Source organism: Marasmius oreades, chromosome 4, assembly GCF_018924745.1.
Source record: "Marasmius oreades isolate 03SP1 chromosome 4, whole genome shotgun sequence".
Classification (NCBI taxonomy): domain Eukaryota; kingdom Fungi; phylum Basidiomycota; class Agaricomycetes; order Agaricales; family Marasmiaceae; genus Marasmius; species Marasmius oreades.
In genome coordinates this window covers 3,180,302-3,195,057 of record NC_057326.1, presented here as the reverse complement: position 1 = coordinate 3,195,057, position 14,756 = coordinate 3,180,302, and the positions used below count along the sequence as shown (strand labels likewise).

The window sequence follows — 14,756 nt, the reverse complement described above, 5'->3', positions numbered from 1 at the left end:
GCTTTCACAACTTTCATTGCAGTCACTGCATAAATAAATTGGGCTGAAGCATTGTCAACCAAATGATGAATGTCAGCTTCGGAAGGCCATGGGTTGGGAAATTCGACCCGTTTGTATTTAATGTTTGTGCAAATGCTGGTGAACTCACTGCGAAAGTACTGTTCGATGTCTTTGTTCAGCAAATAAGAATCATCCAACTTTATGTGTTTAGTGAGGATACAATGGTTTGGAAGATCAAAGGCCTCTCGAATCCATGATTCCGGACGGCTACAGATCAGAAGTCGCAGTGGGAAATGAGGGGAATGTTGATAGGCAGATGTTAGTATGGAGATAAGTCGCAACTGGGTGTCGCTGTCCTTGCACTCGTCCAGGCCGTCAATAATGACGAGATTGGGATGTTTCTGAACTGACTGAGGCAATGATGGTTGCACTGCCTGGGGCACCAGCTAAGGCAATGGTTGCTCTGGCACCTGTCTCCGCCATCTCAGACTCCGTCCCCATCTCTGTCCCCATCTCGGTATCCACCATCTCCTTTTCGATGATGGGGAGACATTCAATAACGGAGAGACAACGAGCTCTCTGAATTGTTCTTCCAAAGTGGCTTCCAAGATCCTGGGATCAGTGGTGATCTTGCCATGAATGATAGGGCGCAGCGATGGTATCGTGGTAACGAGACCGTGCGCGATTGTCAGCATGAGGGAGGATGGGTTGTTGCGCTTGGGGTCGGATCTGAAGAAGAAAAAAGAGGCTGCAAGGCGATTGTTTTCAGCGCATGATTTAGCAACTGTCAGTGCAATGGCCGACTTTCCTACACCTGCAGTTCCAGAAAGCCAGCATATGGGTGGAGAATCACTTCCAGAGATGCTCCATTCATGGATATCTCGTAGAACTGCTTTTTGGGTTCCAGGAAGACAGTTGCCGCGATCAAACTGCAAGGCGGAATTGTAGGAAGCTCCAACGCCAGCAATTGCATCCCATAGAGTTTTATGAGCTGTAAAGGCCTCAGTCTGGATTAGATACTTCACTATTATCTCGACTCACGATTGGCGGCCGTAGCATGAAAATTTCGAACAAGGTCATGGCCGACGTTGTAGAACTCTCCGCCATTTATCGTGGAATACTGCATTTCATTAAACATATGATTGGTGGTTGACTGACTAGACGACGACATCGAGAACTGGAGTAGAGCGACAGACGAATGCGCTGGGTAGTAGTATGTGGGAGGGGACAGTATTTGAGAAGTAGCCCATGGCTATTGTGGGATAATACCGGTCTGGCACGAGGAGCTATGATCCATCTAAATTCCGAGCATGGCATTGGAAAGATAATAGCCTGTGATAGAGCAAATGAACCTTGGTACTATCATCGGGCAAGTGTTTATAAATTTTTATAAACCTACCTCGGAGAACCTGTTCCCGTCAACTATTGACGTTCGGCTTCCGTATGTGAGCTGATATGTATGTAACTTGAATGACTTGACAGAAAAAAGTTGTGTTTTTGAGCTGGTTATGGTTCGAGAGGCATGCTGCAACGACGACTCGAAAAAGGTAGGTGTTTATAACGATCCATAGCCCATCAGTCACGGAACGTCACAACAACGTTATCCCGGCAGCATATCGGCAAATCTCGGGTAGTCAACGCACTGCTTGCGACGCGTTTGATATTTTGTCGGACAAACAAGATGTGGCTTAGCAGATTCAAACTCCGCATGGAGGATTGTGGCAGATGTCACGCGCAATGGAAGTCGTAAAAAAATCGAGAATTGTGCGACCGCAAATTGTTCTTATGCACTATAAATTGACATAGAACTCAATAATTAGTATATGAACGTATCCCAGTAGCTTTTAGCACCATCTCAAGTGAAAAACTTAAATCCGGCGATTGTTGTACCCAAATTTGGCCTTAAATCAGCAATTTTGATGCCTCAATCCTCTGCCAAAAAGGGCTTCCCTCCATATTCCCTCAAAGTTATTACATAGATGAGTAGCTTAGAGGTAGGTCTTTCAATCCCGAGTGTTGTGGCACAAGAAAACCGAGCAGGACAAGAAAAAATTCAAATTTATAAACACCTACCCAGTTATAAAGCCATAACCAATGATAGTAATGCGGTGGAGGAGAAACGGTGAGACCGGCCGGAGGAAGTCCGTGTTGACCGTTTTTATTTCATCTCCGTCGAAACGCACGACATTATAAGGAGTCAAAAATTCAATATCAAGTCTAATTATAGAGAAGAAAGCCGGAGCTTTGCTGATTTCTCGATAACAGAAGAACTGGCGTGGACGAATGTATGAAAGTCTTCGATCCATCAAGAGGAAACTCTTGTCACTGCACATTGCTGTTCACTGTCAAGCTGGGGCCCGGGGATTTCGATGGCGTGGCTTGCTAGGTGACTTTTTTGGTCGGACTGTAGGTGCCATCTCACGCGAGTCCACTGACGATTATTCCTCAGTTGACGTGACGTTGACAGTATGACATCTTCGAAACAAGTCAAAAATGACCCAAATGTGGTGATTTATTTCATATTTATTTACAGAGGCTGAAAATAAATCGATAAACCCTTTTGAAGCACAATTAATTTACCATTAATCAGATAAATGATTAATATTGCTTAATTACTTTTAAATAATTAATAATTAATCGTCAACAAGGGTTTTTCTCTGCCACCGTTAATAGAGAAAAGGTAGCAGTGAAACTTATCTTGTTGTATATCCAAGTCAATGTTTTCTGGATTATCTATGGAACTGTATTGATGCTTCACAAAGAGGGAAGTTGCAGGTAATCAATACATTACGGTACGAATCGTACCAGTATGGTTCGCACGCCACCCTCAAGTCACATGTGGAAATCAGCATGAATCATACAGCCACTCTCAAGTCTATTCCTTGTGTTTTGGGTACTTCATGTGGCATTAGGATGTAAGAATTTACTCAATAATATGTCTGGGTTCTAACCCTACCACTATCTGCACAGAGACTTATCATGGTAGCCTTATGATTCCAATTTTTTTAACCTTTCCCACGCAGGTATTACGGCATGAATTATACCAGTACAGTTCGCACAGCCACTATTGTAACTTGAACAACCACCACCATGTACGACAAATTGACGACGAATCAGGGTAAACTTCTTCAATATCTTCTTTCCTTTCTCCAGATATGCAGCGTGTTTACCAGGTTCAATTTTAAAGACAGAACAGTTAGTTATTACCCTCGTGGTCTTGCTCATAAGTACTTAGCAATGCTATGTCCATTATTGGCTACTACCTACCCTCATGATCAGGCTTATCCTTGACTTAACCTGTGGCTCCGATCAAGGCACCTACGTCAATGTCACATCAATGTCACATCAACTGAGGAATAATCGTCTGTACCCTCCATCTCACGCACTTTGCTTTCGTTTTCACCTCCAACTCCAATTCGTAGGCGTGGACAGCTCGTCACTCAGTACGCCTGGGGGCCAGTAGTTGGGAAGTATGTCACAGAACTTCTTCAACGGACATGAACATCTGTAGGTTTACATATCATCCATATCCCCATGCTGTCAATACAGATGTGATGTGAAGATTTACTACCTCACGGTCGCAACTTGTTTTCGCGGCGATACTATGTATATCTCGACCCGCAAGAACACGATCCCCAATCACAGGATGTGCCAGTTACAGTATACGCTCAGAATGAACCAACGTCGTTGAATACATTGTGCCTTCCTGCGCCATTCTTGGCTGCGTATTTGCGGGTTCAGATATACTATATTCAAACGAAGCAGTAATACAGGATGTGAACACCACTAGAAATTCCTGTACATAGTATGATCCGAGTCAGAAAATAACTACGCAGAGTGTATAATAGAACGAAGATCACCAAAGATGCCGTCGTGTTGGATAGAATCTCATTCACCGATTCCCCACATCGCCTACCTCGTGTGTTCAACCGACTTTCTGAAAGACGCCTTGCATCCAAACTCGGTACGTCTTCCGATTTAAGATCAGGTCACTACACAACTATTCGATTTGAAACAGGGAATGGTGGTTCGAGAAGACGTGGATAAGCCTGTGGGTCGTCCTCAAGATGGGTGTTCCAATCTGCGGCTATGAAACGTCGTCTTTGACCGTTATAGGCTCAAGGTTTATCGGTGCTGGTGAACCGGGCTTGGGGCTATACAATGTGCAGCACAGCGCACCCAAAACGAAGTGCAGCACAGCAGCACAGTGAGTGCTAAATGCAGCACAGTCAACTTCCGAGCAGCACACCCAACCGGAAGTTATTTTCCGGGTGTGCAACTGTGCTGCAAGCTGAACTCCCGATGTGTTGCTTCGCATGTATTCTAAGTTGGTTAGTAATAGTATGTATGTACATAAATCTACTCTTATTTTACTAAGTAACGTCTAGTAATATAAGTAAATAAGACTTGTTGCAAACTTAAGAAAAACCGCTACGTCCGAATGAATGTACTAAAAATTGAAGTCAAATTGAAACTACTAATTAACTTTATTGATTAAGCTCTTCTCGAGCCAGGTTTTCTTCTAAATGAAACCGGCTTGCTCATAGAGGCAGTGGCGAGAGTCTGGGTTTCTGCCTCGGCAACCTTCGAAGTTGGTTTGCGGCTACGCTTCGCATTCCCCTGAATGATGGTCGAAACGTCGGGTACGTCTCTTTCCTTTCGCTTGGTACGCCGGTCCTGGACTTGAGTTTCTGCATCAGCGACAGCCGTGAGAGTAGTGTTGGTTGACCCAGAGACCACAAATTTGGTAGAATCAGCCACTTCCTCAGGCTGAGGGAGTGGCTGATAATCCTGAACCATCCCGAGATTCTCATCTGCTGGTTTCTCAGCGACTAGATCATCTGCCATAAAGCTATTTGAATTCTGCGGCTCACAGAACAAATCAGACAGTGACAGCAGCTCGAAGTCGTCTGCAAAAGGTTCTATAAGAAAACATATGGCCCATAAATCGGCTGAAACGCAACGCACCGTCATCAGACTCGTCTTGAATCTGCATCTTTGCAGCCTTCTTTGCCTTCTTTGTCTGTTTCCGAATCTTTACTCGACCGCTTGAGCTCGAGAGTTCTTGCAGTTTCCTCTTCTTCGGCATCCTGATCTTGCGAAGAGCACCAGAGGAGGTTGTCGCCATCCTTGAATCTCTGAGCAGCTGCTTCAGGTCATCTCTCCTTGCCTTCGCAAGCTTCAACTCGTCCTGCGCTGAATCTAACTCGTTTTGAAGCTCAGCAGTCGCATTCTGTTGTTTTTCTGCTGTTCTTGCTTTTGTTGCCCGATTATTGCGACGAGTAGCATTGCGTGTTTGACGGTCTACAAGCTCATTGTGCGTGTTGGACGGCACCCCACTTTCCCGGGCCATCTGCACCTCTTTGAGTGTTGCTGCGTCTATATCCCGACCTCTAAAGGATAGGGTTAACTAATGTCAACTGAACTGAAGACAGCATTGCGAAGACTTACGTTTGAATTGCCGAAACAATTTTCTGATGCTTGAATGATCTCTCTTTTGACCATGCATGTTGCCCCTCACCAGCATTGGTGTGATTTGGCGTTTCGTCCCAATCTGGACCCATGGGGGAGAGGCCGCCAATGGTGCATGGGATAATCCAATCAATTGACCGTTTGTGCTTCCACCAAGCTGAGAGGATGTTAGTCTCCTAAAATGTATTAGCAAGGCTGGTGTTACTTACCAGTCAGAGCTGGAATCTTGAAGGATAGAACAAAGACATGAAACCTTTCTAGGTCTTCTTTTGTCTTGATGTGATTCATATAGTTCACAAGGTGGCGATAGTCCTTCTTTGTCATTTTAAGTCTGAAGTCGTGTATGCCTCTGCCGAAAGCATCATTAGTAAAAAGCTAATGATATTTGTAACCACTCTCACCTTTTAGCGTGAACATGACATAGCTTGATGAAGTATGGAGGCAAACACTTTCCATTCAACTTGCTATAGGAGACGTCCTGAGACTTGGCGAATGACGCCGCGGCGCCTTTCACCTGAGCTATCTCCATATCCACAACCATTGCAAGTAGATTACCCTCTGGTCGTAGACGCTTGAAAGCCAGAGGTTGACCAGTCAAGTCAAGCGTTATTTTCTGCACCGCGTCAAAGAGCTTCTCATAAGAAGTGGTATCATGGCGGTTCGTGTATATGCGCATTATTGTGAGTGCTATATTTACTTCAGCACTTAAGCTAGCTCTGTTATAATCGTATGGAAAACACACCTCGTTGAACGGGTTTGTAGAATATCACCATTTCCCATTCATTAATCTCCAGCTCTTCTTGATTGTTCATGCCTTTGCGAAAAACGACTTCTTGTACACGTTGGAAGGTAGTGTCACACTCAATTGACAGCACTTGATGAACCAGTTCCAATAAGGCCTTGAAACACGTGAGGATAAAAACGTATCCGTCTTCGTCAATGAAGGTATGGATGTATCGCTCTTCTGGTGATAGACGTTTGTCGGAGTGAAACAAATCATATGCCCCTACACACAATTGTTAGTGGATGCAATGATGATTCATTGCGAGGCAACGTACCAGTGAGGCCTAAACCGGCTGGATAGGCCTTAATCTGCTCAGCCTTTATCAGCTCACGCTTCAGGCGACTACTGGAGAGGGCTGGATGGAAGGCTGCCGGGCTTTTTCCATTAAGCTCGTGCTTTACAATAGGCGCTGCAGGACATTTGTTAGATTGTACGAGTCAACTGTCTGTATGGATACTCACATGTGTCAATCTTTGAGACAGTTGCCCCTAACACACCATGTTTGTTCACTGCTTTCGCAAACATTTCCTTGACATCCTGAGTGGCCTTCCGTAGCGGAAGAACTGGATGCGAGTGAGCGGAGTTACCAGGAAACACGACAATCGCCTTCTTGATAGTCTTGTCATGAGGAATGTAGATGGTCATCCGTGTCTGGCAGTCCATTGGAACCATTAGGGCAGTGACACGTTCTCCATCCACGATGTGGGCGAATGCTGAGAACAGAAGGGGTTATTTTTGCATAAGGTCAATACGGCGAACAGGACTTACGACATTCCTCTTTCCTTTTGCCCACATGAGCAGGAATGATTGTTCCGCACGATGGGGAGTCTTTGTCTTGGCCTTCGCAAAGTTGCTCATGTTTGAGGCATTTCTGCAAGAGTTCCACATTTATTTCAGGTGGAATAATCGAAGTACGATGTCCGATCTTGAAGTCAGGCCGGTGGCCTGAACAGCCGACAAAGTGGCTTCGAACCCCATGCGTGTCCTGCCGGTGATTGTGAGTGAGATGCTTTGCGTGAACGTATACACTTACAGTTCGTTCGTGGATCTTTGGAAGACCCGAGCATTGTACCATAGTCGTCGGATCCACTCCTTTGCATGGTTTCATTACAACAGCTGCATATCTGAAGTAAATATTAGACCGACATAACGAGATGGTATACTACAGACACATACATAGCAGCTCTACTTTCAGGAGTAGAACCGTCTGCTTGTCGCATTGCAGCCTGTAACTCGGCTATTCGCGGTTGGTGTACAGGCTCTACGCCACATCTTTCGATAGCGATCAGGTCATCTGAGAGGTAGTTGCAGCGGAAAGCGCCTTTACAGAGGAGCCTGGCACGAAAACATGTCACCGCTTCGGTACCCGGCTCGAGTGTGGTGGCCACTCCACTTTCTCTTCCACTCGAACTCTTCCACGAATCGTTATCCTGGGTTAATCCAGTCAGATCTCATTCGCAGAGCTTCTGAAGATGTTCACTTACATATTGCTTCAATAAAAAGTCGGGCGTGCGCACAGAGCCTCCTTTGTCTTGTTCATACAAGCGATGTTTTGGGTCCGAGAGGTCCAAGATGTATGCGGTCGGCGTGTCTAGGACTGGCCACGCAGAAGGAATCTCAGAGAGCTGCTCCAATCTCTCTACTACCAACTGTCTGGTGACATGAAGAGGGGAGTCAGCAGATACCAACGGGTGAACCTGAGACGTGATATCCTGTGGCCAAAAGGTGTCAGAAGGCTCCCAGTTGACTATGAGTGTGTTGTCAGTAGGACAAAAGCAGACAGAGATTCGAATCTGACCTTCTTCTGCACAAGGTGCTGGAGAAGAGCCCGTCTCCTCTTTAATGTCGTTGATAAACTCTTTGTCACTGTCGAGAGAAATGACACTAGGTGAGCGTCTTCTTTGGACAGTGGAAGACTCGGGCTTGTCTTCGGAATCAAGAATTTCGTGGACCTCTCGGTCCCCGATCTTATAGACAGTGGTTCTACTTGACATTTAGAATGATTGGTTCATTGGCAGATGGTGAATACATACCGTGGGCCATTCGTCTCCGACTGGAGGTCAATACTGACCCCCTCACCGGGTTCCTGCTTAATTGGAAGCGATCTTGATATGGATATTCGATCCGGTTCCTCTTTGACAACTACGCGCGCAGGACGCGTTGCAAGAAATTTTCGAAGTTTAGCAACGTCAATCCAGTCGTTATCCATGAACTCGGCTGGGTTCGCGCGTTGATAGACCTCCGTGAACATCTGAAAAGGAAGATAGGTAAACCTGCATGAGAAAACGCGCCAAATGTATGGAAAATGAATATCGACCTACATGGGAACGGAATTCTTGGATAGTAGCGAGGGTTTGGTTTTCGATGAAGTAGAGGTCATCGTTTGAGTGGGGCATGACATATCCTTTGCTATGAGAGGGAATTTGTGAGTAAAACAGGAGATTCTGATCTCGCATTAAAAGTGCACACCTTGTTTGCGGTTGTGTAGACCTCTGGCGCAGGTTGATAACTATACGGATATAAAGACTGGAAATTCACAGCTGAATCAATTTCAAAAGCCGCGTAGACAGGGGAAAAAACATATAGCGTACCCTATGTTTAGGCAATATGGCGTTGCTTCTGGTTGTCCCTGTGCTGTTGGTCCATGATAACGCAACACCTTCGCTTGATTTGAGTACCTGGGAAGAGGGTTATGCCTGATCTTCTATGGCCATGAATGAGTCGTGTTCCGATGGTTAACCATCGGGACCTTCTCCTGAGATTTGCTCAGAAGGAAAGGAAGGAGGGGGTGAGTCGAGAGGAGAGGTAAAGAACGTCAATTCATGTCTCTGAGTGGTATGTTGCTATGACGAATAAGCAAGCATAACGTACTTTCTGAACCGTTTCACTATCACCTTCCAGCTCTCGTATGCTACCTGCTCCAGATCCCGTAGCCCACTATTGATTCGCCGCTTCAGTCTTGAGATCGAAAAGGCTGTTGCATTGTTGTCAATCTTGATAACGCCGGCAACCACTATGTAAACGAATAAACCAGCGTTAGCTTTGCCTGCAACTCAGTGAAGAGAATGTAGAGAGAAATAACGGCAGTAATGCAGGGACTGTTGGCTCGAGCCCGAGGAACGTGGGGTGTCCTCAGCCTTACGGCTCTTCAGCTCTTGCGTTCTGCACGCTTTTTCATATTGCTCGGTACTTAGAGTTATTTTTTTTTCTATCTTTTGCATGTACTACAAACTTTGTATACTACTAGAAATGAATGGAAGAACTTACGGGCTACAAACATCGTTGAATGGACAACGGTGTCGAAGATGATGAGGGTAGGAGGCAAGGTGTTCATGCTGTGCTACGGAGTCCCACGGTTGTTGATACACAGACCGTGCTTTGGGGGGAAACAAGCACATGCTTGATTCCCACGATTTAAAGCACATGCCTGCTTCCCCCCGAAGCACGGACTGGCTATCCGCACACGTGGGACTCCATGCACAGCATGCCCGCGTTCCTTCCTACCTTCATCGTAATCGCCGCCATTTTCATTCAGATCTGTTAATTTTAGTAGATAGGCATGTAATGTATGATATCTAGTACCTACAAGACAAAACAGCTTGAACACGATTAAGAATCGTTCAAGGTTCCTGACGATTAAGGGTGTATTTGTACAACTTCAATTTAATTATCGTAGGTGAAGCGACATTCTTCTGTTAGTAGCTGCCCTGATCACATCGAGTTGAAGCCGCTATGTGGGGTTGAACCGATCCCCCTTCTGTCAGGACCTTCATAAATTGATGTCAAGATAGTAGAAAAAAGCCGGCCATGTCTTGCGGTGCGTTGCGGCGTCTTTCATCTAAACGCTGGATAACTCACGTTCGATTTTGGTTCTTGAGGTTCTTGGGAAACGACATCACACTTGACAAACTTCCTTTGGATCAGGACTTCTATCAACGGTCACAGCACTTCGAAGTTTGTTACCTGGTAATGAAGATCATAACAGCACCTTGAACACGAACATATGGCTATGTATCGCCAGATCGATTCTACAAAGTCGCGAATGGATTACACACAATTAATCATCCATTCTTCATGGCTGGGACCTGTAATCAGGCAGCGCAAGACCTACCATCCCCATCTACCATTGGTATTCTGTGTGTGTAGACATCCATCTGATGGCGGAGAACTTCGACGGCATCGTCTGTGATTTGATTATTGCGGCGGAAACAGGAGGATGGGGACTTGAACTTTCCATGCGCCTACATCCATCTGACGGTGGAGAAATTCGACGGCGCGGTCTCAGATTTGACTAATTGCGACGGGAACAGGAGGATAGGTACTTGAATCTGTGTCCTGGTGCTGGGATACCTGTTCGTGCGCTTCCGTCAAAGTTCAAAAGGCGTTCATTTTCCCAATAGGTGACTGCCTACTTCGCAAAATGGAAGCGGACCTTTCGCTACGCTAAGAGTGACCCCAATCCTCGATATCCCTGTGTTGAACGCGTAAGTTGTCATTGCGATTAGAATCTTCAAAAAATAACTGAATCTGACTCGGACATTCAAGGGCTTTGAAAAATAACGCACAGAGTCTTAGAGACCGTGTATCTTTGCTCTTGTTGATTTCACGTCCTATGCCCATCTTCCGAGGCGCCACCAAGTGCAGATCGCTGGTTATACGTCTTTTGCTACATCGACGTGAAGCCGGCCTCTTTCATCTGAACGACGAATAACTCATGCTTCGATTTTATCATCAAGATATGACCACATGAAGTATCCTTGCGTGGTTTACGTCCCATTCCAGAAATCCCGTAGAGAAAACCAAAACTCGCACAACAGGATCAGATTGAAGTCACCGTTCATCGACAACGATGTCGATGAAGCGAGATTTACAGTCGATAGGTAGTCGGTGAGTCATTACTAACTAAGCCTTATATTATACATAATATCCCAAATCCGATCACACAGATTCAACACCTCCTCAATCCCGTACATTGACATGGCCCATCCGACATAAAAATACTCTTTGAATCCCTTCCCGGTGAACATAATGACAAATGTTCCTAGTAAAACAATGATATTGACTAGTAAAGAGTAAGTTCTGTCTTTACGGTCGATAGGTAGTCGTTACTAACTAATGTTTTATCATACATACAGCTCGCCCTCAATACTAAGTCAATTTAGGTACAAAATCTTCACATTCCAATCAAACATTCAAAATTGCATTTGGGTGACTATGTATATTTAAATTATTACTTTTGTGAGTCTTTGAATTAACTCGCTCGATCAGAACAACCTCAACTTGAACCTCTCGATGTGTCATGAAGTTCATGTGGCAGCGTGTGGGGAAAAAGCACGTGGTTGTTTCCCCCCAAAGCATGGTCTGTGTATCAACAACCGTGGGACTCTACGTACAGCAATCCAGCCTTGCCTCTTACCTCTATCATTGCTGCCTCGTCTTTAACTCAGGTGAGATTTCCATTGCCCTACTATCAAATACAAGTATGTAGAATTATAAAGAACATGTATTAGTAGTTACTACACCGAAAAAAAGGAAAATTAAGTTGTTAATTCATAAAGAAAAGCGTATTACGAATGCTTTTTCTGAATGAAATATTGTTGGTGTCAAACGCTTCGCTGACGCGCTTTCTTGTGTTTTCAGGTTCAACTCACGTTATGCAAATGACGTCGAGCTCATACCAAACTCCAGCTCAGGCAGACCCGATGGAAAGCCTCGAATTGGATGAATCTGGGTCAAAAGGACAGGAGCAGGGGAAAGGGAAAGGGAAAGCTGTGGATGTTTCACGTTTCCTGGACCTGGAAGCGGCGGTTGATCAGGATGATGATGAGGGAGACGATGCAGGTGATTTGGGTGCGTCTAACATTATTCTTTTTGAATTTTCGACACAGTTTTAACTCAGAATGCCGTAGATGATTTCCTTGTGTTCGGAGATGTGGATGAAGACGACGAAGACTACGGAGGCCAGTTCCATCACGCTGCACTTGATGTGCAGCTTCAACAACAGAAGACGCCTATGGACATCAAGGACGATGAACCGTTACTGCTACCGTCGGTGGAAGGTACACCTTCGAAACTCACCCCTCTTGATGAGGACGATGAAGACGTGCGTTTGGTGCCTGGACGGAAGTTATAGCTCGTACGTTGCCGGGTACGTTTCACCTTATCTTTGTAGAAATTGTTACTCATTTCGCAACCCTTCTATATATAGCCTTACAAGGAATTCAAAATTTTGTCCGACATACTGCGGGGATGTATTGTATCTAACGAAACTGCGATAACGACTCTTCACTACCGTTTCACAGGCGATGGATATCTCTTTCTCGATGCCCTGGATCCCATGAAAGCTGCCAAGATCCTCTCAAGTCACCATGCAATCCGTCGTTCCAGAGGGAACCCGTTTTACGGCCTCGATATGACCCTGTTGGAAGACCCGCTTGACAGTGCTCGATCCCTTACCTTCCCTCCTCCTGATCGGGGCATACAACGGGGGACATGGGTCTCCCTGAAACACCCTTCCTTTGCTGGAGATCTGGCCCTCGTGGTGGCCGTACTTCCGGAGGATAATCTGTGTGTTCTGTTGACCGCACGACCTACGAAGATGTTGATGAGGTTGGGTGTTCGACATATGGGTGACTATAGCCGCATGATGTTGGCAGGAAAGACGCTACCTGAAGGCGGCGTAGCAACCTTGCTCGCAGGTGGCTTGGGTGTTGAGCATGGCCTGATGATCGGGTACGCCCGAAATAACCGCGTCTCGAAGACGACTGGACCGTATGACTGGGATGCGATCCGTTTTTTCGTATACAGTCAACACCCGCTGGTTGCGGAATTCTTTCCAAAAATCGACAAGATGGATTTCTTTGTGGATGAGGTTGTAGAGTCCTGGGATGGAAATAAGAAGGGGAGGGTCTCTGCTGTGACAGAGCATGGCATAACGATCTCGACGACAGACTCCATTGACCCTGTCCAGGAGTGGCTGGGGTGGAACGTCTATAAGTGCTGGAACGCAGGAGACTATGTCCACTCCGTCAGTCTCGATCTTGACGGTCTCGTAATAGGGCTAAGAAGTAACCATGTATATGCCTGGGTAGTAGATGAGGAAACTGTAAGTCTTGTTTCAGTTACTTAGTCTCTTTGTTTCTAATCATCTCCAAAGTTGTTAGGGTCATTCATTGTTCATTGTAATTTTGTACGAGCAATCCCTACCGTAGAAAAGATTGAGGCTCTATGTGCAAGGCGGGCAGAAGACGCTACCGTCGAAGCACTCAAATTCTCCAGATTGGGTAAAGACGCTATCAAGCAGGCGATCGCTGAGTACCAAGTCGCCCGAGTCTCTGCGAACCGCTCCTTAGCGTTGTCAAGGTCATTTACCTGTCCGTGGAAGTGGTGGACTATCCGCGTGTGGAGAGGGAAGTTCAAAGGCGAATACCAGCTTATGGATGTCACGTTCTCCAACAAGACCGCGAGTGGCCTGCGTATACATGCCAGGAGCAATATCGTGAACACGTTGGGTGCACCCTTCATCATTGATTACGATGACGTTGTAGATGCAAGGTATGTATTTTTCATTCAAAATACAGCCGTTACTGACCTTATCTTCAGACTATTTCTACCCCTCCATCTCATAGATCCACCACCGAAAGCCTTCCTCCCTCCCCCCTACTTTCTTCACCCAGCAATCCCTTGTCTTGAACAGTTCAGGTCGAGACTTGTCCTCCAGGAAGAGCCGGAACCTCCTCGAAGGGAAATGGACTCTCCTCCTCCTCTTCGTGACCCCAAAGCTTCCACCTCAACCGATAGCGGTATCGATGTCTGGAACCCCGAACACGATGATAAATTACCGACTGCCGATATGGATAGCGGGAACCCTCAAGCTGACGAGCGAGTACGTCCTTTGAGGACGGGACCGGGATTTGAGTGGTGGAGATCCCACCATCGCAGCCAACATGTCCTGTACAACCTGCTGCCAGATGTCACTGAGTGCCTCTCTTTCCAGGTAACATTGACAGGCACGATTCCCGACCTGAATGGGAAATTCTATGACAGGTCCAAGCCATTCGACGTCTTCCTCTGGAGGCATGGGAACTCAGAACGTCGATGGTTAACCATAAAGTGGCAACAGTTGAGAGGGAGAATACCGCCGGATATGATAATAGGGCTTATCCGTCCTACCAAGAAAACAAAACTTCCAATGCTTGCTGTACGCGGAGAGCATGAGGGATCGTTGTTGACGAAGGTGACGGCAATCGGAGAGGAAATCTGGGTGTTACCAGTTGACCCTCAACTTGGCAAAGTGCACGAAACCTGGCAGCCGATCAAGATTTTGCCCGTGGACTGTTGCGTAGTACGCTTGTTAAACAGTGCAGCGCACGAGGCGTGGTCAAAGTTCAACCCGAAATCACGGCGAGAGGGACAATAATTCTTGTATTACTTATAGAAACGTATGTAGCAGTAGATACATTGATGACTTTCTTGTACCCCTTATTTGTATCATTTATTT

The 14,756-nt window shown here is 46.0% G+C and overlaps 3 protein-coding genes across 3 annotated transcripts; 1 reads left to right on the top strand and 2 right to left on the bottom strand.

Moving 5' to 3' along the window:
- Positions 1–446: 446 nt before the first annotated feature.
- E1B28_007829 (uncharacterized protein) lies at positions 447–1,171 on the bottom strand (the record flags this gene model as incomplete). Its single annotated transcript, XM_043152606.1, has 2 exons — positions 447–991; positions 1,042–1,171. 2 exons carry the CDS (start codon positions 1,169–1,171, stop codon positions 447–449), a joined length of 675 nt encoding a protein of 224 aa, XP_043010692.1.
- A 3,323-nt stretch (positions 1,172–4,494) lies between these two features.
- On the bottom strand, positions 4,495–8,712 carry E1B28_007828 (uncharacterized protein; the record flags this gene model as incomplete). Its single annotated transcript, XM_043152605.1, has 15 exons — positions 4,495–4,910; positions 4,969–5,393; positions 5,452–5,629; positions 5,682–5,821; positions 5,874–6,159; positions 6,215–6,478; positions 6,531–6,665; positions 6,718–6,969; positions 7,025–7,241; positions 7,290–7,380; positions 7,433–7,686; positions 7,741–8,003; positions 8,055–8,239; positions 8,290–8,507; positions 8,578–8,712. 15 exons carry the CDS (start codon positions 8,710–8,712, stop codon positions 4,495–4,497), a joined length of 3,459 nt encoding a protein of 1,152 aa, XP_043010691.1.
- Positions 8,713–11,910: 3,198 nt separating this feature from the next.
- On the top strand, positions 11,911–14,675 carry E1B28_007827 (uncharacterized protein; the record flags this gene model as incomplete). The annotated part of the gene is made up of 5 exons (XM_043152604.1): positions 11,911–12,106; positions 12,166–12,359; positions 12,465–13,361; positions 13,413–13,810; positions 13,859–14,675. 5 exons carry the CDS (start codon positions 11,911–11,913, stop codon positions 14,673–14,675), a joined length of 2,502 nt encoding a protein of 833 aa, XP_043010690.1.
- Positions 14,676–14,756: the final 81 nt, after the last annotated feature.